At 46.8% G+C, this 1,650-nt stretch overlaps 1 protein-coding gene across 1 annotated transcript in view; it reads left to right on the forward strand.

Annotated features, from left to right (window-relative positions):
- Positions 1 to 938: 938 nt before the first annotated feature.
- The window catches only part of LACBIDRAFT_328212 (uncharacterized protein), a gene marked incomplete at both ends in the record, with an annotated part of 2,566 nt that continues 1,854 nt past the window's right edge, over positions 939 to 1,650 (forward strand). Inside the window, one exon of the mRNA XM_001882093.1 lies at positions 939 to 1,587. Within this exon, the coding sequence (XP_001882128.1) occupies positions 939 to 1,587 (649 nt within the window). The remainder of the gene's footprint in view (positions 1,588 to 1,650) is intronic.

Raw genomic sequence — 1,650 nt, forward strand, 5'->3', positions numbered from 1 at the left:
GCACTCACAGGTCAACCAGTACCTAGAGGGACAAATGGGAAGTCTGCTAAGATGATTGTCAAAGAAGCTAGCAATAAAGATATGATGGCGCAAAGCAACATGTTTGCATCGCCTGGAGAAATTTACACCCAGAACAGTGGAGAGCCAGGTATCGTCCAGTTGGGAATAGATGCTCGAGTTAAATCAGTATACACCAACCAGATTAGAGACTCAAGAGATGATCTTTTAGATAAAATGGCTACTCGAATTGATACACTGTTGGGTAATAATGTGCCGGCACAGGTGTAGTGTTCGCAGGTCCAGTCTACAGGACTGAAAATATACATAGGACTGAACTGGACTGAACCACGGTCTGGTCTTTTCCAGTTGCCAGTTGCCCACATTTGTGGTCAGTCCAGTTGCCAGTTGCCATGTTTTTGTAAATATATAAAAACCGAAAAAGACCGGTTTAGACCGATTGCAACCGGTCTTTCGTCTCATCACATATTGTACCTTACTCATGCACATTTTACTTAATTTTCGGTCCCTGAATCATCAAAAACGGTCAAGAATTGGTTGAGATATGGCCAAAAACATTTTTATACGCAATTTGAATGTATGTTCTCTCCGTTTTCACCATATCTCAGTCAAATCTTGACCGAATCGCTTCAAATCTTGGCCAGCTTACGGAAAATTAAATTATCTATCTACGCATGCTATATACGTGAGATAACATTTAATATATCTGGCACAATAAATTTTTTAACAAAAGACCGGTCGCAACCGGTCTGGACCAGTTTTTTTTGTGTTGTGGACCGATTAGGACCGGTCCAAAGCGGTCCGGTTGCGGTCCCTCAATATTTGGATCGGTCTAGACCGGTTGCAGTTGCCAGTTGCGTCGTTTTGAGGTAAAAAACTGGACTTAACTGGACCTGCGAACACTAGTCCCTAACAGCGCCATGAAAGCCTCAGAAAGTGCCATGCCAGCCGAGAATGCCCCTATATGCCACATAAAACTGTTACAGGTGGAGCGAGAAGATCTTAGTGGGGGGAGTGACAAACCCCCCTCGAGGGGAGTACCTACCTTCCCAGTTGATCAACATAAGACCACCCCAGCTGACACGCCATGCCTTGTGTTACCAGTTGCCAATGCATCAGATGTCCAGCCAGAAGACACGATCTTCACACGCCAGACTGAGCCCTTCCTACAAGCCTGTGTAGAGAAGATATTGGAGCTTGTGCAGATAGGTGACGACATCACAGCAGACCAACGCAAGGAAGTCAAGTCACTCATCGCTGAATTCGCTGACTGCTTCGCCTTATCACTCAGCGAGGTCAATCTCATTCCAGGCACAGTGCACAAGCTCGACATACCCGAGAACACATCATTCCGCACAAAGATTCCACAACGCTCGTTCAACCCAGACCAACGGGCCTTTATGGAGGCAAAGGTTGACGAAATGCTGAAGGGTGGTATAATACGTCCTATACACCCAAGGGAGGTCAAATGTGTCGCGCCCTCAGTGTTGGCCCAGAAGGCGCATGAGAACACAGGCCTGTCCTCAGACGAACTCAAGCACAAGGTTAACGATGAATGCGTGAAGCACGGTCTGCCAACTGTGTTCGACCTACCACCTCGCCCACCTCCTGCTGAAAATGACCCACAACCAC

The sequence above is a fragment of the Laccaria bicolor genome, genomic scaffold (assembly GCF_000143565.1).
Source record: "Laccaria bicolor S238N-H82 LACBIscaffold_15 genomic scaffold, whole genome shotgun sequence".
NCBI classification, from domain to species: domain Eukaryota; kingdom Fungi; phylum Basidiomycota; class Agaricomycetes; order Agaricales; family Hydnangiaceae; genus Laccaria; species Laccaria bicolor.